Consider the following 1,484-nt stretch of genomic DNA (forward strand, 5'->3'; position numbering starts at 1 on the left):
CCGGGGGTGGATGGGTTCTAATGTAGAGGAGAGGGGCACCCACGGGACACCCACGGGGCACCCACGGGTGTCAGACGGGGCACCCACGGGGTCCGTTGGGCACTAAGGGGCAGGATGCCCCCCACGCGTGTCGCGCAGGTGGGCACGGCGTGCCGGGTGGCACAGAGCCTGACGCAGTACTGCGTGGGCGCTAATTACGCGTGGGCCATGGCCGAGGGATTGTTCCTGCTGCGGCTCTTGGTCGCCACCTCCAGGCGCCGCTGCCTCCCCGCGTTCCTCCTGCTCGGATGGGGTGAGCCTGGCACCGGGACACGCGTGGCACCGCGACACGAGTGGCACCGGGTCACACGTGGCACCCCCAGGTCCCTTCTGGATCCACTCCTGTCTGTCTGCATCCCTCTCTGCTCACCCCATGGCACTTTGGGTTCCCACTCGTGTCCCTCTCGTGTCCCATCTGTATCCCACTCGTGGCACACTCGTGGCACCCCTGGCACCGGGTCACGCGTGGCACAGTGACACGAGTGGCACCGAGTCACGCGTGGCACCCCCAGGTCCCTTCTGGATCCACTCGTGTCTGTCTGCATCACTCTCTGCTCACCCCGTGGCACTTTGGGTTCCCAGTGTGTTCCCACTCGTGTCATATCTGTATCCCACGCGTGGCACCCGTGGCACAGGGACACACGTGGCATCGGGTCACGCGTGGCACTGCTGGTCATCTCTGGATCCACTCGTGTCCCCCATGTCCCTCTGTGTCCCCCTGTGTCCCACTCGTGCCCCACTCGTGTCCCCCCGTGTCCTCCCATGTCCCACTCGTGTGTCCTCCGTGTCCTCCCATGTCCCCTCATGTCATACTCGTGTCCCACTCATGTCCCCCCTTTACCTTCTGTGTCCCACTCGTGTCCTCCCATGTGTGCCCCCATGTCCCACTCGTGTCCCCCTAGTGTCCCCTCGGTGTCCTCCCATGTGTCCCCCGTGTCCGCCCTGTCCCCCTCGTGTCACACTCGTGTCCCACTCATGTCCCCTCTGTGTCTTCCCATGTCCCATTGTCTGTCCCACTCGTGTCTCCTCTGTGTCCTCCCATGTGTCCCCGCTGTGTCCTCCATGCCCCATTGTCTGTCCCACTCGTGTCCTCCCCTGTGTCCCACATGTCCCTCACGTCCCACTCATGTCGCACTCGTGTCCCACTCGTATCCCCCCGTGTCCCACTCGTGTCCCCTCTGTGTCCTCCTATGAGTCCCCCGTCCCATCCTGTCCCCTCTGTGTCCTCCCATGTGTCCCCCATGTCTGCCCTGTCCCACTCGTGTCCCCCTTGTATCTCACTCGTGTCCTGCCGTGTCCCATCGTGTGTCCCACTCGTGTTCCCCCGTATCCCTCTGTGTCCACCCGTGTGTCCTTCATGTCCCACTCGTGTCCCACTCGTGTCCCCTCTGTGTCCTCCCATGTGTCCCCCATGTCCCCCCTGTCCCACTCGTGTCCCCCCCGTA

General features: G+C 64.2%; 1 protein-coding gene across 1 annotated transcript in view; it reads left to right on the forward strand.

The window, feature by feature from the left end:
* Positions 1 to 114: 114 nt before the first annotated feature.
* LOC103802344 (gastric inhibitory polypeptide receptor-like) overlaps positions 115 to 1,484 on the forward strand; it is a gene marked incomplete at its 3' end in the record, with an annotated part of 2,783 nt that continues 1,413 nt past the window's right edge. Inside the window, exon 1 of the mRNA XM_009074804.1 lies at positions 115 to 292. Within this exon, the coding sequence (XP_009073052.1) occupies positions 115 to 292 (178 nt within the window). The remainder of the gene's footprint in view (positions 293 to 1,484) is intronic.

This window comes from Acanthisitta chloris, unplaced genomic scaffold (genome assembly GCF_000695815.1).
Source record: "Acanthisitta chloris isolate BGI_N310 unplaced genomic scaffold, ASM69581v1 scaffold10255, whole genome shotgun sequence".
Classification (NCBI taxonomy): Eukaryota; Metazoa; Chordata; class Aves; order Passeriformes; family Acanthisittidae; genus Acanthisitta; species Acanthisitta chloris.